At 38.9% G+C, this 18422-nt stretch overlaps 5 protein-coding genes across 5 annotated transcripts in view; 1 reads left to right on the forward strand and 4 right to left on the reverse strand.

Annotated features, from left to right (window-relative positions):
- On the reverse strand, nucleotides 4502-6862 carry LOC104788225 (putative L-type lectin-domain containing receptor kinase V.6). The gene has a single exon (XM_010513944.1). The coding sequence runs from the start codon at nucleotides 6775-6777 to the stop codon at nucleotides 4729-4731; it is 2049 nt and encodes a 682-aa protein (XP_010512246.1). The 5' UTR covers nucleotides 6778-6862; the 3' UTR covers nucleotides 4502-4728.
- Nucleotides 7404-10152, reverse strand: LOC104788227 (putative L-type lectin-domain containing receptor kinase V.6). The gene has a single exon (XM_010513945.2). The coding sequence runs from the start codon at nucleotides 9503-9505 to the stop codon at nucleotides 7547-7549; it is 1959 nt and encodes a 652-aa protein (XP_010512247.1). The 5' UTR covers nucleotides 9506-10152; the 3' UTR covers nucleotides 7404-7546.
- LOC104788228 (cysteine synthase, mitochondrial) lies at nucleotides 10236-13209 on the reverse strand. Its single transcript, XM_010513947.2, has 10 exons — nucleotides 12743-13209; nucleotides 12444-12553; nucleotides 12299-12356; nucleotides 11911-12174; nucleotides 11694-11831; nucleotides 11531-11582; nucleotides 11355-11434; nucleotides 11134-11193; nucleotides 10940-11020; nucleotides 10236-10645 (listed from the first exon to the last, which is right to left on the reverse strand). Exons 1-10 carry the CDS (start codon nucleotides 13100-13102, stop codon nucleotides 10553-10555), a joined length of 1296 nt encoding a protein of 431 aa, XP_010512249.1. The 5' UTR covers nucleotides 13103-13209; the 3' UTR covers nucleotides 10236-10552.
- On the forward strand, nucleotides 14445-17242 carry LOC104788230. The gene is made up of 11 exons (XM_010513950.2): nucleotides 14445-15054; nucleotides 15157-15272; nucleotides 15354-15473; nucleotides 15582-15669; nucleotides 15816-15907; nucleotides 15997-16101; nucleotides 16214-16323; nucleotides 16406-16493; nucleotides 16597-16632; nucleotides 16734-16864; nucleotides 16967-17242. Exons 1-10 carry the CDS (start codon nucleotides 14520-14522, stop codon nucleotides 16815-16817), a joined length of 1374 nt encoding a protein of 457 aa, XP_010512252.1. The 5' UTR covers nucleotides 14445-14519; the 3' UTR covers nucleotides 16818-16864; nucleotides 16967-17242.
- The window catches only part of LOC104749366 (probable phosphoinositide phosphatase SAC9), a gene marked incomplete in the record, with an annotated part of 11593 nt that continues 10387 nt past the window's right edge, over nucleotides 17217-18422 (reverse strand). The window contains 3 exon segments of the mRNA XM_019246166.1: nucleotides 17217-17645; nucleotides 17732-17962; nucleotides 18053-18422. Coding sequence (XP_019101711.1) covers nucleotides 17364-17645; nucleotides 17732-17962; nucleotides 18053-18422 — 883 coding nt within the window.

Below are 18422 nucleotides of genomic sequence, written 5' to 3' on the forward strand. Positions count from 1 at the left end.
CCGCCGGTTAATGTAAAACGGCTTAACTTTGCCTGGAACGAAGTCACCAATTAAGGCAGGATCCATGTGCATTGGCTTCCGATCTGATTCACTTCGGCATTCATTGCAGTACGCAACAAGGCAGGGCGGCAAGTCAGCTATCTTGTCAAACCCATTCTCAATCCAATCTTTTGGGTGAGACTCCAGCATCTCGAGTTTGAGTAACAGATCTCGTTGTGCTTATTCTGATGCGGCAAGACGGTTGGAATATTCCGCATGACGATCTTCCACCTCATGAAGAAATTCGATTAGTTCGCGTCTTTCCTCCGGTTTAACACGGAACATCAACATCCAGGGAGCTCTGATGTTCGGGAAGTATGCCATCCCTCTTTCGATAGCTTCGGCATTCGAGAACGTTGGCACATCGTTGCCAACCAACGGGGATTCTACGCTGCTAACCGAGCTCGACATTGTTTTTGATTGAAAAGCTTTCTTGGATGTACGATCCGCGGGCAGCACTGGTTAGATTTATACAAGCCTTGGGAGGTAAACCTCTCAGGAAAATTGGGAACTTTCCATGCAAAATGGCGAACTGGCTTAAACCGTCTTAGCGAACTGGCAAAACTTGGAAAATTTATCCTGGCTTTGCCCATTGCTGTTTCGACGCGGATACGAGTGATTGAATCCCACTGACGATTGTTCCCGGCTAGCAGAGCGTCTCTGACGAGGATATAGTTCGGAGCTAGGCGCGTTGCACAAAACGGAAGATCTGGAGGCAGAGACACGAAAAAGTTAAAAATGGTCAGAGGTCCCGAAGTCAATTAACATACTAGAAATATAAATCTACCAGGATTTTCATTCCACACTCTCCGGTGAAAACCCAACGGGTTAGCGAATGAATATTGGTCAACGCGGACGAAGAAGTATTGGTTCCTATACTTCGGGAATTTATTCACTCGTTTGCTGCGGAGGAAATTATGAGCCGGTCTCATGTTCACTTCCCAGCGATTCGAACTCTTCGATTGCTTGAAACTTGATAGCTGTTCGAAAGCTTGAACTCTAAGGTCGACTCCGACTTCGGCTGCTATGGTCAAGGCAGCCATGAAGTTACAAATGGCTCCGGGTACGAACTGCGAGATCGCTATCGTTCATCTTTCGGCATAGATTGAAACCAACTCTGGGATTGGGAATATGAGGCGACACTCGGTAAAATAACCCTCGTATAAGCATACATACCCTTCCGGGGGGCTCCAGGGGCGTTGATCTTCTCGAGGAATTAAAATTGTGACGTTGCTATTGAATAAACCGCACGAGTTTAGCATATCGTTCACAGTTTTGGTCGAACTCGAACTCTTCTCGCCTCCAATCCGTCCTTCATGGTCAAACAAGGGGTCGATATCTTCGATTGAAAATCCCAAGAGTGCGAACCGATGTTCTTCTAGCGCGAATTCGTCCGAAGTCAGTTCGTTGGTCTCAGCCTCGTGACGAACTGACGATGGCAAGGTTGGATTCGCCTGAGAAGAAGAGGCTCCCGTTGAACAGCGAACCAGGTGAGGCGGGACTCCGGAAGCCGGTCTACTTGACTCCCCGATCTGCGCGGAGTGTTCAGGATTGAGAGTTCTTCGTTTGGATGTACGACGAATTAATTGCTCGCTTTCAGTTTCCGGTGAAGAGGCAGGTTCCGATGTGCTCGCCATTTCCTGAGTTCGGAGAGTGTGGAAGAAAAATAACAAAATGGAAGAGAGATCGGAGCAGGTTACCTGTTGCTGTTGGCGGAAAATGAGAAATGACGAGAGCAGAAGCGTATTTATAGAGTCGAATGGGCGGCAACCCTACGAAAAGTAATGATGACCTACGCGACTCTTCAAATTCCGAGCTAGCGGATGTGATGGAAACGACACGTGTCGTCCAGACGATATGTGGTGAGATGATTCGGAGATCTGAGTAGAATCAATTAAATCTTTATGGAATAGATCGGATATTCTCTTTCCGTAGTTCAAAATATTCGAATTAAATCTCGAATATATTGAACTGGGGGGGGACTAATTGTTGGTGCGGGATTCAGCACCCCCGACATACCGAGCTAAACCAGAAACATTAATTGAACATTTAACCGGGAATCCGGTTAGGGGATCAATTAGGTTATCAAGAGTCAGTTCGGATGAGACGAAGTCTTGGAGAAGAAGAAACCGACCTCCACTTCGGTGCGGCGTAGCCGACTCAAACAATAAGGCAGTTTTCCATATCTCACTTCGTTCGATAAGAAAAATTAATATATTGTGTGATCTCGAGACATGTATAAATAAGGGGAGACTTCTCCATTGTAATCCATCCAGAATCGAATACAATAATTGACTTCTCCTTCCGCTCTTTACAAAAAACCCTAGTTCTTTTGAGTTCTTCTTCTTTATCTCTAATTTCAAGGTTTAGATCTATTTTTTAGAGAGATAGCTTTATTGAATTTGTTTCCCGCTTTAACAAATTCATTGTGGAAACCTAGTTTATATAGTCAAGCGTCGCCGCCACTTTGATGGCCTCTAATTATATATAAAAGGTGTTGGAAATTATTTCTCGGTCGTTATAGATCTGTTCTGCGAGCCGTAGACAAAATGTTGTTCGAGACGTTAAAGAAATTTTGATAGCCGTAGACAAAATGGCGAGGAAAAGAGATGAGAGCTCTCAATACGGAATCTTACCAAGTCATTCTAAGTGTTGAATCTACAAACCAATTATTGAATGAAGACTAAATAAAACAAAAAATTAATGTATGGTTTGCGCATTGTGCTATATGTTTAGATATATAACTCAAAAAACACCTTTATTGCTTAGCAGTCTTTGGTCGGAGGGGTTTGGTGAAGAAGATATGTATATTATTAATTTTTTTTTTTGAATAGAATGTTAAATTATATTTAAAACAAAAATAGTTGTTTACATCTGCTTTCGGTTTAACTAGAGTAGAAAAGAAATTTGAAAGAATTTAAACAATCAAAAAATAAAGAATTTGATAGCCATCTGACTAGCTTCGTGTGGCAAACCAGGTCTGAAGACCCGTTGCAAAGTGTTAATCTCCCAAGGACGAAACAGCCAACAGTTGAGCCCGCACCTGCCTATCAATCCATCCAATAAGCACTGCTTCCGATGTGGGTTGTTCCCCATGTCTTCTTGAATTGCGCTCTCGCCAAATGGTATAGATAGTGAGCTGAAAAGTGTACCGAATCAGAAAACCATGCACTCTGTCAGATGGGGAAAACCATGCACCAGTTGTTGCCAATATGTATATTATTATAAACAGAAAAGGGAATCTTTCTTTTTTGTCCTTAATGCCATTATGACCAATGCTATTGTCAAAAGCGAACGTCTCTGCATCCATAAGCAAACAAGAACCGAGTCTAAATACGGAATCTTACCAAAAACAGTCATAGTTTTGAAGGCTTGGCGAAGAAAAGAGATAAGAGCTCTCAATACGGAATCTTACCAAGTCATTCTAAGTGGTGAATCTACAAACCAATTATTGAATGAAGACTAAATAAAACAAAAATTAATGTATGGTTTGCACATTGTGCTATATGTTTAAGATATATATAACTCAAAAAACACCTTTATTGCTTAGGTCATCTTTACTGAAGGGTACTAATTCAAAGGGTTTTTTAAAAATATATATATATAATAATGAAAAAAAAGAAACAAGGGAGAGAAACAGTACTGAAGTTACCTAGGGAAGCAACGTTACTTTTCTCAAATAGACATGTGTCAGCTATTAAATGGCTATTATTAATAAAAATTAATAAATATATATAAATAATTAAAATAATATTTTTTCTTTTTATTAAAGAAACGTGACCAGGTTGTTCCAGTAATGATGCTCTTAGCAGTCTTTGGTGGGAGGGGTTTGGACGTTTGGTGAGGAAGATATGTATATTATTATATTATTATAAACAGAAAAGGGAATCTTTCTGGTTGAAACACATTAACTTATCTCCATATGCACCAAAATAAAAACAAAAAATAAGAAAAAAGATAATGAGTTAAGTGACTACAATGATTTTAGCCTCTATCTAATTCTGTCCCAATAAGAGACAAGAGAATGCAATTGTCTAGAGTTATCTAATGTGATTTGTTCAAGCCCAAAATATCCCAATTTGTTTTTGTTATTGCCAACCTTCAACTTCAAGGCAGTAGACCTTACATTTCGATGTCATTGCTCTGCAAATTGGATTTCTTATTATACAAACCAGAACAACATAACTTGTAAAATAAGCAACAAAGAAAAAGCATGATAGAACTCTTTAAGTAAATCCCTAAAAACTGTACATAGAAGAACTTAAAGTATAACTTGGAGATGAATCTGTTCTGCGAAAGTTTACTGATGTATGTTCGAGAGTTCGGAGCGGTTGAAGAGAAAGAAGAAACCCTAATTTCTTGATTTATCAAAACAGACGAACAGAGCAACCTATTGCATCTCTAGATTGAAGATAAATATGCATGAAAACTCTGTTTACTCTGTTTTGTGTGTGTAAAGAGGTAGAGAATGTGTTTTCATATTTTCATGAGTATTGTACATAGCCTTATTTATACAAGATGAGAGGAGGAGATTCTAGGTAAAGCTAGTTACAGAATGTTCTAAAAACAGATCAATCAAATATTATGACATAAATGAGAATCAATGTCATATCTCTAACATAAATGAGATTCTTTCTTTTGCTCAAACTCTGTTTTGTGTGTGTGTGTGTAAGATTCTTCCTTCAGGTTTCATCTTCCATGAGAGACGAAAGAATTTGTAAACGCCAATGTAGCACATGAATTCAGATCAAGTAGTACTTTCACTGATGTCTCAGGCCGTTTCTTCAATTTCTCTTCTATTACCACATCAAGAAGATCATCCGGAAGCAGCAAGACGCCATTCAAGATCCGCATAACCACACTCATATCCGGTCTAATCGTTTCAGCTTGATGAGAACACAACACGCCGAGTTTCAAAACAAGCTCAATTTCTTTCCTGTTTTGTTCTTGACGGATACTTTCCTCTGTTGCATCGAAAAGTTTCCCATCTTCCCAAAGCTCTAAGATCCAATCCACAAGAACTTCTTCATTTTCCTCTGCACGTTGTTCAATCAGTCTTCTACCACAAACGACTTCAAGCATAACCAACCCAAAGGCGTAAACATCTGTGCTTGTAGTTGCTCTTCCCGTTCTTATAAACTCTGGTGCGATATACCCCAACGTTCCCGCTATTCTAGATGTCTTAGGATCAAATCCCTGATCATACAGCTTTGCCAGTCCAAAGTCTCCAAGCCTAGCATTCATGTCCTGGTCGATTAGGACATTAGCCGGTTTGATATCTCTATGAATGATGACTTGCACCCATTCCTGATGCAGGTGGAGTAGAGCAGACGCAACATCTTTGATGATCTTGAAACGTTGTTCCCAAGTAAGCCGTTCTTGATTCTCATTAGGGTTGCTACGGATATACTTGTCAAGGCTTCCGTTAGGCATAAAGTCATAAACTAAGTAGAGGTTCTCTTTATGCTTACAATACCCCAAAAGCCTGACTAGGTTTGGATGTCTGAGACGACCAATGGTCGATATCTCGGCTAGAAACTCACTCATCCCTTGTCTTGAATCATGAGAAGTCCGCTTCACAGCAATCTCTGCATCGGAACCTGGAAGTGTTCCTTTATAGACTTGACCAAACCCTCCTCTCCCGAGAAGTTCCTTAAAACCCTTTGTGGCATTGAAAAGCTCCTTATAAGAAAACCTATGAGGTCCACATTGAATCTCCCATTCCTCAAGAACCTCTATAACCTTCTTATGCCTCAGATAGAAGACAGAACCAATCCCCGAGGCGATGAACGCAGCGAGCACAGCCAACGTCAAGAAAACCGCTAAAATGGTCCTTGTTCTATGAGACGCTTCCTTTGGAAATGGAGGAATGATAGGGACTCGGCCATACTCAAACGGTGGAGAGTGTGCTCCTTCATCAGAATGCATAATTAACATATAATGGAGTGTTCTAATGGATCCCGTGGATGCCGTGAAGCCAGTATACGCACCCTCCAATAAATACTGCGAGAGATCTATGTTCAAAGACAAAAGTGGATTCTTGGGAGGAACAATGAATTCAGCAGGGGATAAGGTGACATTGAGCTGCGTATCTGGTTGACTATAAACGATCGAAAGCCTCATCACCTTTCCACTGATCAAAGAAAGGTTTCTAAACTTGCCATCTTTATCATCATAGTAACCAGCAGAGGCAGAGACAACAGATCTCAAACCATTAATGTTAATCCCAACATGATTATCATCAATATCTCCAAACTCATCGTCTTTATGTACATCTAACTCGAAAGCTATCACGTGATTTGAAGTGTTACCGTTGTTTGTTTTGTTGAATAGTCCGAGGTACTGCTCGTAAGAAGCTCCGGGAAGGCCTATCGTAGGAGACAAAAAGAAAGCCATACCATGTGTAGCTTCCTGCTTATGCTCGGAAACGATTGCGAAGAAGAAGTTGACGTTGAAAGACCTGTTCTTGAAGGGACGGGTTTCGTTTTCGAAAACTTGACCGTGGGAATGCTTACTGGTGTTTGTTAGAATTATGTAACTGTTTGAGTTGTATACTGCAGATCCTTCCAGGATATACTTGCCATGGGAGTTGTACGTAGATGAAGACAAAGTCAGCAACAGAATAAGAACTTGTTGTATGATTTTGTGTTTAGGAGACATGTTTTTTTTTTTTTTTTTTTGCCNTATGGTCTTACTGTGATATTTCCAATAAGAGTTGAAGAAAGAAGTAAGAAGCATCAATCAAGCTATGAAGGTATGTATGAACACAATAATGTGAACGAACTTTCTCGTTATTAATAAACAAACATTATGTATTAGTATATTAATACGCCCAATGCACATGGCCTAGATCAAATCGTAAACAATTAGTATATAATAATCGTTTTTCTAATCCTTTATTAGATTAATAGTAACTAATTATCTTATTATATAGTGGGATTGGTAGAGATGACAGTATTGATTCTTTAAAGATCATCAACGAGAATCAATAACTCTACGACATTAGAACGCTCTCTCTTAACTCCTCTCTCATTGTTTTTTCTATCTGGTGAAGGATAAATCTGTGATCTAATATTGATTTCTTAAGAGATGTTGAGAGTATTGATATTGATAAACGGAGGTGTTTGGGTTGTTCCAAGAAGAATAAAACATGGAAATTACTTTTATATACATACGTTCAGTGGACAAGAGGGATCCAACCCTCCATCTATGACAACATATGGGGCACTTTTTTCCAAATAAGCTAAGTGAAACTATTGGACAATAACAAATTGAAAAATTGTTAAAATTGAGTGTGGGCACGTGCCCTACCTCCTCCCAACGTAGATCCGCCCCTGCATACGTTATTAATAACAAAAAGCAAATTACTCAATCATATATTTTGCATTTTTACTTGACTATTGTTATGTTACATTATATGGCCAAAACACTGGATGTACTTCCCAAATGCTTTAAATAGATTGATGATAGATGTTCAGTGAATGTCACCTCTGTTACATTAATGCATTCATCTTCCATGGGAGACGAAAGAATTTGTAAACGTCAATGTAGCAAATGAATTCATATCAAGTAGTACTTCAAGTGATTTCTCGGAGCGTCCTTTCAGTATCTCATCCCTTACCACATCAAAAAGATTTTCTGGAAGCTGCACAACGCCATTCAAGATCCGCATAATTGCACTCATATCCGGTCTTATTGTTTCAGATTGATGCGAACACAACACGCCTAGCTTCAGAACAAGCTCTATTTCTCCCTTGTTTTGTTCCTGACGGATGCTTTCCTCTGTCGCATCAAAAATCCTCCCATCTTCCCAAAGCTCTAAGATCCAATCCACAAGAACTTCTTCATTTTCTGCTGCACGTCTCTCAATCAGCCTTCTACCACAAACTACTTCAAGCATAACCATCCCGAAAGCGTAAACATCAGTGCTTGTGGTTGCTCTTCCTGTTCTTAAGAACTCTGGTGCGATATAACCAAATGTTCCCGCTACTCTAGATGTCTGAGGATCAAATCCCTGATCATGCAGCTTCGCCAGTCCGAAATCCCCAAGCCTCGCATTCATGTCCTGGTCGATTAGAACATTAGCTGGTTTGATATCTCGATGAATGATGACTTGTACCCATTCTTGATGCAGGTGGAGTAGAGCAGACGCAACATCTTTGATGATCTTGAAACGTTGTTCCCAAGTGAGGCGTTCTTGATTCTCATTACGGTTTATATACTTGTCAAGGCTTCCATTGGGCATAAAGTCATAAACCAAGTAAAGATTCTCCTTATGCCTACAGTATCCCAAAAGCTTGACTAGATTTGGATGTCTGAGACGACCAATGGTCGTAATCTCGGCTAGAAACTCGCTCATCCCTTGTCTTGAATCGTGAGAAGTCCGCTTCACAGCGATCTCAGTATCAGAACCTGGAAGCGTTCCTCTATAGACTTGACCAAAACCTCCTTTCCCAAGCAGTTGTTTCTCCTTGAAACCCTTTGTGGCATTGGAAAGCTCCTTATAAGCAAACCTATGAGGTCCATATTGAATCTCCCATTCCTCAAGAACCTCTATAACCTTCTTATGCCTCAGATAGAAGACAGAACCAATCCCCGAGGTGATAAACGCAGCGAACACGGCCAATGTTAAGCAGACCGCTAAAATAGTCCTAATCCTGTCAGACGCTTTTTTGGGATATGGAGGAAGAGTGGGGACTTTGCCAAACTCCATCGGTGGATACTCTGCTCCAGTAAAGGGCTGCACAATCAACATATAATGAAGTGCTCTATCGGATCCCGTTGATGCCGTGAAGCCAAGATACGTTTCCTTGGAAAAGTAGTGCGAGAGATCTCGGTTTAAAGACAAAAGTGGCCTCTTGGGAGGAACAATAAATTCAGCAGGGCACAAAGAAACATTGAGCTGCATATCGGTGTGACTATAAACCATAGAAAGCCGCATTACCTTTCCACTGATCAAAGAAAGGTTTCTAAACTTGCCATCTTTATCATCATAGTAGCCAGCAGAAGCAGATACAACAGATCTCAAGCCATTAATGTTAATCCCAACATGGTTATCATCAATATCTCCAAACTCCTCGTCTTTATGTATATCTAACTCGATAGCTATCACGTTATTCGAGCTTTTACCGTCGTTTGTTTCGTTAAAGAGTCCAAGGTATTGATTGGATGAAGCTCCGGGAAGGCTTCTTGTATGAGAGAAAAGGAAAGCCATACCGTGTGAGGCTTGCTGCTTATGCTCAGAGACGATCCCAAATAAGAAGTTGACGTTGAAAGACTGGTTCTTGAAAGAAATGGATTTGTTGTTGATAGCTCGACCGTAGGAATGCTTCGTGGTGTTTGTTAAAATCATGTAACTGTTTGGGTCGTAAACTGCAGATCCTTCCAGGATAAATTTGCCGTAAGCAGATGAAAACAGAGTAAGCAACAGAACAAGAACTATTTGCAAGACTTTGAGTTCACACATGTTTTTTGTTTTTTTGCTTTATGGGATAATTATGATCTACTGTGATTAGTTATCAACTTATCATAAGAGTTAAGTAAGAAGTAATAAGAAATAAGTCAAACTGTACAAGTCACCATAATGTGAACGAACGTTCTCGTGATGTTCCTCGTTTATTAATAAACAAACCAATAAGTATTTGTTATTTTGTGCACATGGCCTAGATCATATCGTAAAGCAACTAATGATATAATAAGCTTTCTCTAATCTTTAGTTGATCAACAGCAGTTACGTCGGGATTGGTTGGTAGTGTGTAATAACAGTGTGTCAAAAGCATAAGAAAAGTTGTGGATCAAAGTTGCAAAAAGACAAATGACCTATGCTTTATAAAACCTTTTTTTTTGGGTTTGTCAAACTTGTCCATAAACGTTTTAAGAATTAAATTAGTACTAAAAACAGTGTGAAAAGCATAACATGCAATACTTAAACAAAAACGCTTCTATTAGTATATCTTATCTACAACGAAAGTTTCGTCGAACATTACGGAGCAAAACAAGGACAGACGCTGCAAGTTTAACAAACACCAACGTATTGACCCCATAAGTTTGTAATTAAAAAAAAAGAGAGAGTTTTTGACATGTTTTAGTGACATACAAATTTTTGTGGTTTTTTTGTATTGTTTTCTATGTAGATTCGGACAAAAATTCTATTGGTACAGAAAAACGTGAAGTTAAAGATCACTAATATGTCATGGTTTGATCATAGTAACACTTATATAAATCCTCTAAAGTTTGATATTACATTCCATCGTTCTGTAGAACATAACACAGCAAAGTCTACATTTTTTTTGGCTAATAAGACAAACAAATAGGGATAATTTATTTAGTCCAACTGTTTCTAATCAATCGTTGGGGACTCTCCGAGTGAAATGCTGAGTAATACATAGACTAATGATGGATGTCCAAAATAGAACTCAAACCACTTTCAGTTAATGCCTTTATTTGATAAAATAAAATGCTTAGCCCTCAGTTGATGAGATTTAGAGAACTAACTTGACCAAGTTGCTTTCGTTCATACTTCAGGCTGCATTTTCTCGACCTCTTCTCGAATCGACTGGAACAGAGGGGTAGATAGATATCGCTCTCCGAAGCTTGGGAAAACAACCTGAAAAACCGGATTCATAGATTCTATCTTAGGGGAAGATTTCATTACATAATCAAAATCTTTGCTGGCTTCATAGATGATCGTTTTACAAAGACCATTTGAAAAGCTATAACTAGCTAAGTGACTTTAGTGTTGGTTCTTTGGGTTTAGTATTGGGATCACGGACTTGAGTCACTTATTAAATCCAAAAATCCATCTTGACATGTTTTTTTCTAAGGAAATCTAGAGACTTTGATGCACAAAGACTCCTGCGTTTTCAAGACATAACTCATATATGAAACATAAATTACTTACAGCTATGAGTTTTCCAGCATTCTCAGGTCTCTTCGCGACCCTGATTGCAGCAGCAGCAGCAGCTCCAGATGATATACCAACCTGAAAAAATTATTAAACTTCACGTATAAAACTTGTGTAGTTTCCACCTTTCACATGCAACACGACATCAAAACATCTTAGTGGGAAAACCAGAAAAAATACAAACAACTAACCATCAACCCTTCCTTAAGAGCTAGTTGCTTTGCGAATTCTATAGCTTCATCACTTGAAATCTGGTAAAAAGCATAAAGAAGATGGTAATTAGCATCCTAATTAGAGTAGTTTAAGTCTCAGGAATTGGAACATTTAAGCAATAAATTGACAAGAAAATTTTTGATGTCTTGTGAGGTTATAAATTGAATAATCATACAGATTCCAACAAGATAAACCATACCGCTATGACTTCATCCATAATTTCCTGATCCAAATTCTTAGGTATAAATCCAGCTCCAATTCCTTGAATCTTGTGAGGTCCTGTATTCAAAGACAAGAAAAAAAAATGTGAATATTAAATCATAGTTTGAAAACACAAAAGCAAAATTACTAATTGTATATTTTAGTAAGGTTTACCCGGTTTGCCACCAGAAAGTATGTCGCTTTCAGTGGGTTCTACACCAATGACCTGGTACATGTAAACATTAGATAAATACGTACAAATTTTACTGCTTCAATGAACATACCCTCCTGACTCCTGTCTAATAAATAACACCTTCAAATGTATTTCTGCTTTTACCTGTGACTTGGGGTTTTTCTCTTTTAAGAATCGACCAACACCAGTGATAGTTCCACCGGTTCCAATTCCTGCAACGAATATATCCACCTTGCCGTTTGTATCTTCCCAGATCTCAGGACCAGTTGTCTCGTAATGAATCTGCATTATATTATAACAGTTACATAAAACAACAGTTTACAAATATGACAAGAGAATGGGAGTAACAGACACCACAAACCTTTGGGTTCGCAGGGTTGTCAAACTGTTGGAGCATGTAGGCATCAGGAGTGGTTTTCAAGATTTCTTCAGCCTTTTGAACCGCTCCAGTCATGCCTTTGGCAGGATCTGTTAAAACAAGCTCAGCTCCAAAAGCCTTTAAAAGAACCCTTCTTTCCATACTCATGGACGCTGGCATTGTCAATATAAGTCTATAGCCTTTTGAAGCAGCGATGAATGCTAGGCCAATACCCGTGTTTCCACTTGTAGGTTCCACAAGAACACTCTAGATAAGTGCAGTAAGGACATAAAGTCAGAGAACTGACACAATTAGGTAGGGTTCACCACCAAAAATAACGCACTAGAATGTACAATCTTTATGAGTTTTTACAAAAGAAAGATCAATCTACCTTTCCAGGTGCTATAAGTCCTTTTTGCTCAGCATCAGTAACCATACTGTACCCAATCCTGAAATTCGTCACAACATAAGAGACTTAACTTGAAAGTTCTAACTAAATACATACAAAAAAACAACAAAAGAGTTAGACTACACACCTATCCTTGACACTGCAACATGGCTCCATGATCTCAAGTTTGGCAGCAATATTGGCCACACAACCCTTTGCTATTTTATTCAAGTACACCATAGGAGTTTTACCAATAAGCTGAATCAAGTAAATAGTGAAAAATTCCACATTTCAGCTAATCAAATTTCAAAATTTATAGTGGATTAATCACACTTTTTAGCGACATTCCTATTTCAAAATTTAGTGAATTTGATCACCAATTTCGTTTTTTATTCTCTCTAAATATTTCCATCAATTTCAATTCCACGAAGAAAAAACCCATCTAACCTGAGACACATTGTCAGCAATGTTGAGTCCATCAGCTCCAGTCTCGCGCTTAACAGCCTCACACACAACAGACGGATCTCGTTCCGAGCCATCCGCAAAACTCCGACTCTGTCTCTTCATCGCTAGAGAGAAATCGGAAGCAGTTACACGATCGGACGAGAAGGAGAGAGAAGAGATTCCTGGCGAGCATCTGAAACGACGGAGGCTAGACGAATAAGTCAACGGATTATTCAGGAGTAAAGCAGAGGAAGATGCGGCGGCCATGGATGTGTTGCAGCTTCGCTTTCCCAAAAGTGTAGACAGGATGAGCTGAGATGTGAGCTTCGCTTCACGGTTCAACCTTGAAGCCATCATGATCATCGCCGTGAAAGATCGTATCCTTTTTTTATTTCTCTGAAAACGACGTCGATTGAATTTTCAGATACAGTCCGTTTTAAGACCAAGCTTTTCAACTTTGATCATGATACCAAAATATTATTACTATATCGTACTTTGTTAATTACACTATTAGAAGGATTAAATGTTTTAAATTTCTAGTTTATTTAGTAATCTACACATTATATACATAAAAAAGTTTTTTTTTTTTTATCACCAACCAAGTGAAACTATTAGGTGAACGTGGAGAATGTGGTCTTGTCCCTTCCTACCTCCCAAGTGTCGCAAGATTCTTTTTTCTTGTCGATAAATTATCTTGTTCGTAATTTATTAATACTCGGATCGACTTGGATCTGTTCCGGTTGGGAAGACAAGTGGGTTTGTAGCTGTTTCTCATTTGTTCACAGTGCAGATGATTTAGATGCTAACAAGTACTTGATCAATGAGCTTGAAACCTTGAAGCGTCTGTTCTGATATTGTAAAACGGAGGTTTGTAGTTATAGTAATGAAGAGTTTATGTAAAGAAAGGAGAGTGCTTGAGGAACAGAGGAAGAAGTTACATGTTGTTGAAGGAATAACCACAATTTTTTAAAATCTTTGCGTAGGAAATACAAATTATACGGTGATACGGTGATTAATATACTTCCAACATTAAACAAACATAACAAACTAATTTTCCAGAGGAAAAGAAAAAGAAATCAAAATCTCTGACCACAAATTGTGTGTGGATATATAGAACCATGGCTAAATCAGTCTTACAAACCTACATAATATCTCTTTTTGAGAAGGACAAAGAAAAAGGTGGAAGAATATGATTGCAAGTTCGATAATCATAAGGTAGCGTTTGGGAACAATCATAATACCTTATTCGTTAAGGGATTCGATTGTTCCCTTTCTAGGGATGATATCAATAGCTCATTGGAAAAACACTTTGGTTCATGTGGAGAGATCTCTAGTGTTTTTGTTTCGTTCGAGTGCCAAACCGATTCTCCCTTGGGGTTTGTGACTTCTTGCTCGTATTTTTTGTTTTGTTTTTAACTTCTTTGAAGTTAGAATACAATCGTCAATATTATTTATTTACAGTAGGTACCGTATATGTGTATCATAATAATAATCACATATGTTAACGGTCTGCTTCTAGGTTGTATATTCCGAAAGTGAAAAACAAATTAAAAAACTAGGGCTTTTATTTTCTTAGGTATAACGTTGGGCTCTAATAACTGTTGGGCCAGACCATACAATTTAGTCATATTCTTTAAGCCCAAACAAACCCAAGAGTCTTTTTCACTTAAACGCCATTAACCTAGAGCGTTTTGTCTATCTTCCATCGTCTTCCTTCAGCTCATCAAGTTATGTTCAGGTGATTTAAGTCGGTAGCTCTACAGTAGTTGTTGTTCACAGAATGTCTTTAGATCATAAGGTCAAGAAAAGGCTGAAGCTTTCATCACTTAGCTCCAATTCTTCTTCTTATAAAGGAAGGAGTAGATCCACTACTCAACGCAGTGATGATGACACCACTAACTCTCGGAAGACTACGGTTTCGTATTTGAAGAAGAAGAAGAGGGTCTACCCAAATAACCATGTGAACGAAACCCCACCACGCACGATGTGGGGGGCTGCACCAAAGAGAAACCAACGGTCTGCTTCGACCTCTGTTAACGATGCTGTGTTTAAAACAAAGTCACCGAGGGGAGATGATGATGCTACTCGAAAGAGCCACAAAAAGAGAGATGAATTGGATGGTAGACCAAGGAAAAGCTCGGATGTGCCGATGGCTGCTTTTAAGGCTAGGAAACAAGCGCTTTCAGATAAGAGAACCGTCGTGGGAGATGGTTCAGATAGTCAAGAGGATAAACCAAGGAAGAGAAAGAGGATACGATTAGACCGCTATGATACCTCAAATAAAAGAATAGTTGATGATGATGTCCTTCTTGATGGTTAGTACTTCTTTGTGCTTCTTCACTAGAAAAAGAGTATGCAACTGTTACTTAAACCCTCTACATACAAACCAATTGCTGCTTCTCTTTTCATTTGTTCAGATGTCCATGGAGTAAAGAACAAGAAAGACACAGTGAAAAGTGTAGAAATGTCCAAAAATGCTCAGTTTCGGGCAATTCAGCCTAGTCATTCCATCCTTTCCTATGTGGAAGAAAATGTAATCTCCAATCCTTTATGGTATCTTGCGCATTTTCATTACCTGGCTGGGAGTGGTAGGTAACATACATTTTCATGGCAGCTGTTGGGGCGTAGACGTTTAATTGAGCTAAAGAGGGCTGGCTACAACACAGAGCTTCCTGCTCCTTTAGATAATATTCCTCAGTCAACCAGCACTGAGAGAGAACGTATAGAAGAAAGTGTATGTTCTCTTTCTTCATTCTCTTTCTCTAATAATACCTAAAGATAATAAGCCTTCCTTGCTAGACTTTTCAGTTAATGTTGCAATTAACTCCCCGTTTTTTTACAGGTATTTAGGAATAAGTTGGAATTCTTTGCTGCTGCAAATGTTTCATCGTCATTTCCACCGCCTGATGTACCTGAGATTGCATTTGCAGGTACTGCATTCAAATTGTTGTTCCCACCTGAATCTTTATTTCCTCACCTCTTTTTGAGTTTCAGAGTATGCATATGTTAAACTACTTTAATTACAACGAACTTAAATTAAAAAATTGGGGTTGTCTGGTGTCTCAACTCTAATCAGGAAGGTCAAATGTTGGCAAATCGTCTCTGCTAAATGCTCTTACCAGACAGTGGGGTGTTGTAAGAACATCTGACAAACCAGGACTGACCCAGGTATTATTCCCCCCCCTGTCTGAGAAAGAATTACTTGCTTGTATGGCTTACATTTTTCTGTAATAACAAAAGTTCTGTTTTAAGTGCAGACCATCAATTTCTTCGATCTTGGTTCCAAGGTTCGCCTTGTTGATTTACCAGGCTACGGCTTTGCGTTTGCAAAAGATGAAGTTAAGGAAGCATGGGAAGATCTTGTGAGCATCTGCCCATGGCTAGAAGATTTATTACGTCTCTTTTGCTTTGCTCAATTTTGTGTATTACTAAACAGGTCAATGATCCCCATCTGTTTAATATTGACCAATGCAGGTAAAGGAATATGTTTCAACAAGAATTGGTCTTAAACGGGTGTGCCTCCTTGTTGACACCAAATGGGGTATGAAGCCAAGAGACCAGGAACTTATTAATCTGATGGAGAGGTATAATCATTGTTGCTACTCTTAATATTTTTGCTTATGCCATGTAGTTTAAGTGTCCTTACAGCCAAAAACTGAATTGCAGATCGAATACAAAGTATCAGATAGTCTTAACCAAGACGGATGTGGTGTTTCCAATGGATGTGGCACGTCGGGCAATGCAAATCGAAGAGGTCTTAGTCATTATACTCTAAGTGAATATAGTGAAGGCAAAAGTAAAATAATATTGGTCATGTTCTTACTAATATCAACAATTTATTTTCTTAAAAAATGCAGAAGTTGAAAGCAAACAGATCAATTGTCCAGCCTCTGGTATGTATGAGTATGATTGTCCTAGTTTGTTCTTTACTTATGTATGGCTGCAGAAAAGGATGAGACCTAAGAAGCAAATGGTTAACGTTTGATTATTGCAGATGATGGTGAGCTCAAGGTCAGGAGCAGGCATAGGAAGTTTGAGAACTGCCCTTGCTAGAATTGCTAAGTTTGCAAAGTTCTAGCCATCTAGGTTCTCGAAAACATGAAAACAATTCCCAAAGCCAATCAGGTTTGTCTTTTATCAATAGTAATCAGTAATACTGATCAATCAATATCAAATCTAAAAGAGAATTACTTGACTTGTCGTTCTCTTACTTTGGTTGTTTAACAGAGACAGAGAATCGAACCTTTGTATGGCAAAATAAGGGGGAAGAATGAAAAGATTATGTGTTGTGGAAGAAGAGAAAGGAGAAGTCAAAATCAACATGAGATGGTGAATGGTGCGATGATGATGGTCCGACTAAGTTAGTGAAAACTGTCAACAATCACTTGTGATTTTTTAATTTCTTTATTATCTTTTTGTTTGTCAAAGCCATCGTTTAGAAGAAAATGAGAGGGTTTTCACGTTCTGACAGATTAGGTTCATCCAAACCAGTAACTTTTCATTTTGGTCAACAAAAGAAATTATTTTTCTCGAAGGGAATATAATAATGTTACATAAATAAATAAAGTTAACTAAAATTCCAAAATTGACAAATGAGGTATTCGAATTTTTCTCTTCTTTACCATCAGACAGCTGAAAGGCTAGCCCATTTGCCTACTTCATAAGGATCCGCATAGTAATATAGCTTAATCCTGTTTGCTAACGACAGTCCTGCAGCAAATGGAGATGCCCGGCCGCTCAAGTCATCAGCCTCTGCGGGATCATCTGAAAAAGCTGCTACATCTCCAAGCAGCTTAAACGAAACTCTGCTTGCTTGAGTCTGTTTAGGGAAATCGAAATACATCTGTGTTCCAACTCTTGCCTCAGGCAATCTATATTCCGCGATTGTCACCATTTTGTATTGTTCCTGTTGAAACATTTTTCAGATCAACATGAAAAAGTTCTTAGAAGATTTTGGTTTCTGAGAATAGTAAAACGAGGAGAGATAGATACCTGAAGAACAGATACTTGTATATACAAGACGGCTGGAGACACTTGTCTGTCTTCCATTATGATATTTGCCGGGTCCCAAATGTCAACATCTGAAGAAGGCGAGTGGGTCACACGAGGCTTTATGGCGTTAAAAGCATCTAAACGGAATCCAGCTGCTAAAGGTGAACCAGGTTGCAGATAAAGTTCCAAGACTAGATCATTCTCCATTGGTCTCTCAACCTCTAGTGGTATCTGTAAGACGTAAGAAAAGAAATATTAGTCACGATAATGGAAAAGCTATAGAAAAATGTGAAAGAATAAGTAGTTCTCTAAGGTACTAACCAGGAATCTATTCAGACGTGGGGCTCTGTCCAGCCAGTTTCTTACACTCATGCTCTCAACACTTTGTAATGATGCAAGCGTTTTGTTACTCACGATGTTTCCAGTGACCAAGATGCGTTTTGCATGAAGACATGGGTCATTCTCAATGGTTGCTCCAAAAGAGGCACGGCGAGGGATCGGAGCAAAAGGGTTCTCATCCAAAGACAAGAGATTAATGTTTTTGTCCAAACTAACTGAGCTAGATCCAAGCCGAGGAAGACGCAGTAATACCCATATTATGCGGCAACGAACAGGATTCTTGAAAGCAAATTTTATATGCCTAGGAGCTCTACCAGAATTTTCAGGACCATACAACTCAGGCGAAGATCTA

The sequence above is a fragment of the Camelina sativa genome, chromosome 5 (genome assembly GCF_000633955.1).
Source record: "Camelina sativa cultivar DH55 chromosome 5, Cs, whole genome shotgun sequence".
Lineage (NCBI taxonomy): Eukaryota > Viridiplantae > Streptophyta > Magnoliopsida > Brassicales > Brassicaceae > Camelina > Camelina sativa.

Excerpts from the sequence above, each read along its gene's own strand:
- LOC104788228 (XM_010513947.2), bottom strand. The coding sequence starts at position 13,102 with ATGATCATGATGGCTTCAAGGTTGAACCGTGAAGCGAAGCTCACATCT. Across the intron at positions 11,194-11,354 it reads TTATGGATGAAGTCATAGCG|ATTTCAAGTGATGAAGCTAT; the intron begins GTATGGTTTATC and ends GCTTTTTACCAG. Across the intron at positions 11,021-11,133 it reads CTCTTAAGGAAGGGTTGATG|GTTGGTATATCATCTGGAGC; the intron begins GTTAGTTGTTTG and ends TAATTTTTTCAG.
- LOC104788227 (XM_010513945.2), bottom strand. The coding sequence starts at position 9,505 with ATGTGTGAACTCAAAGTCTTGCAAATAGTTCTTGTTCTGTTGCTTACT.
- LOC104788230 (XM_010513950.2), top strand. The coding sequence starts at position 14,520 with ATGTCTTTAGATCATAAGGTCAAGAAAAGGCTGAAGCTTTCATCACTT. Across the intron at positions 15,670-15,815 it reads ACCTGAGATTGCATTTGCAG|GAAGGTCAAATGTTGGCAAA; the intron begins GTACTGCATTCA and ends AACTCTAATCAG. Across the intron at positions 16,633-16,733 it reads GATCAATTGTCCAGCCTCTG|ATGATGGTGAGCTCAAGGTC; the intron begins GTATGTATGAGT and ends TGATTATTGCAG.